The 1,572-nt window shown below is 56.4% G+C and overlaps 2 protein-coding genes across 2 annotated transcripts; one reads left to right on the forward strand and one right to left on the reverse strand.

The window, feature by feature from the left end:
- Positions 1 to 545: 545 nt before the first annotated feature.
- CTAM01_17303 (uncharacterized protein) lies at positions 546 to 875 on the forward strand (the record flags this gene model as incomplete). Its single annotated transcript, XM_060533288.1, has 2 exons — positions 546 to 588; positions 763 to 875. 2 exons carry the CDS (start codon positions 546 to 548, stop codon positions 873 to 875), a joined length of 156 nt encoding a protein of 51 aa, XP_060372133.1.
- A 376-nt stretch (positions 876 to 1,251) lies between these two features.
- On the reverse strand, positions 1,252 to 1,533 carry CTAM01_17304 (uncharacterized protein; the record flags this gene model as incomplete). The annotated part of the gene is made up of 1 exon (XM_060533289.1): positions 1,252 to 1,533. One exon carries the CDS (start codon positions 1,531 to 1,533, stop codon positions 1,252 to 1,254), a length of 282 nt encoding a protein of 93 aa, XP_060372134.1.
- Positions 1,534 to 1,572: the final 39 nt, after the last annotated feature.

Raw genomic sequence — 1,572 nt, forward strand, 5'->3', positions numbered from 1 at the left:
ACGGTTCTGTGGTGCACCCAGAAATCCACAACTGGATCCAAGGGACCAACGCGGACCCAAGGGCTTGGGACAATTGATCATGGCCGTTGAGCCGGTTTCTCGCCGACGGACTGTTAGGCAAGATACCGTAGTTTCTCCGACGGGCATGCCCGCCCGCTCTGCCAACTTCGATTCCCGACCACTTTCAAATGATGGACGGTCATGCTCTGAGCCCGATTCTGGCTTGTAGTGGGACTATGCCCGACCTTGTCAGGGGCGTTTGTGAACCATCCGGGTACATCACTCACGTCAAAAACACCCCAGGAGCTTCTCAGAATGCTCCCCATCCATACTGCCATGTTCAACAACAATGATTGCATGCACATGTCCACGAATGCGGTAGAAGGAGCCTAGAGGGAGCTTAGAGGGAGCCCGATGTAGCGGACGGAAGTGGCCATGGGCGTTGCCGAGCAAGATGATGCGTATCGCCGGTCTCTCCGCCCGCGAGGAACATTCACTTGGAAAACGTGGGCGTGAGCGATCGCAGTCAGGACTGGCTAGCGACGATGGCCGCGCCTGAACTGCGAAACCTGCGTGTCTGTAGAATATGTAAGCCCGTAGGTAGACCCCGCGTTGATCATCCTGGCATCCGCCGCTGGAAGATCCAATACGCAACAGATTTCCATCCACCAATTCTCGACATGTTTAGATCAATGATTAGACAGCTCTGTTGCATGCGCTGTGGCAGGGAGACCGAGCTCACTCCGACTGACGACCTCAAAGACGCGGGCATGATTGAGATCGGGCACAACTTGTATTACTGCTTCACATGTGCCAATGTGACGGGCCATCCAAAGGCACCAGGAGCTGCCAAGCTACCGAAGCACACCAAATGAGGAGCGGATTGCCGGCGTCGCATGCAGGTCGTCGTCCGCAGCCCCCGACCCGAGACGGGGTGCAAGAAGGCGGTGCCATTTTAAACGATTGGTCAAAGCGCGCTACTTCAGAGCGCCAAGTAGTAGCCTGAGAAGCACAACTTCGAAACAAATACTATTCAATTCTTGACGGCCACATCTAGCTCGCTTCGGTGACACCTTCTTCAAGGCGCATTCATGTACTCGTAGACCTATTTAATCGCCCCTCAGCACGCGAGAGAATGCGTCCAAGAAACACTATTACATTGCTATGGTCCCGATAGAAGTCCCACTTTTGGCGACAAAGATCCGTCTGATGCAGCGCTCGACGGGTGCCGACGAACAATGGGGACAAGTCTCATCGCCTGCGGTCTCGCTGTGACGAACCTCTCCATCTGTCTTGATGAGGCACCCGATGCGGCGGCAGCCACTGTGGGCGGGAGGCGAGCCGCATGTGCAGAGACATCTGTCGCAAGACCCGTTGTAGTTTCACCCTTTGCAGTCTGGATAAGCCTGGGCGCGTCAGCCGCGGGGTCGGCGCTGCTGCGTATTGTGAATCCACCGTCTCCCACTCCGAACCATCGCCGGACTGCCCGTTCTGTGCCTTATTTCCAACCGCGCTGCCGAAGAGGTCATGCATGCTGATGTCCCGTACATCCCCCGACGCGTCGACCTCCCC

The sequence above is a fragment of the Colletotrichum tamarilloi genome (assembly GCF_030869305.1).
Source record: "Colletotrichum tamarilloi strain Tom-12 chromosome Unknown Scaffold_481.1, whole genome shotgun sequence".
Taxonomy (NCBI): domain Eukaryota; kingdom Fungi; phylum Ascomycota; class Sordariomycetes; order Glomerellales; family Glomerellaceae; genus Colletotrichum; species Colletotrichum tamarilloi.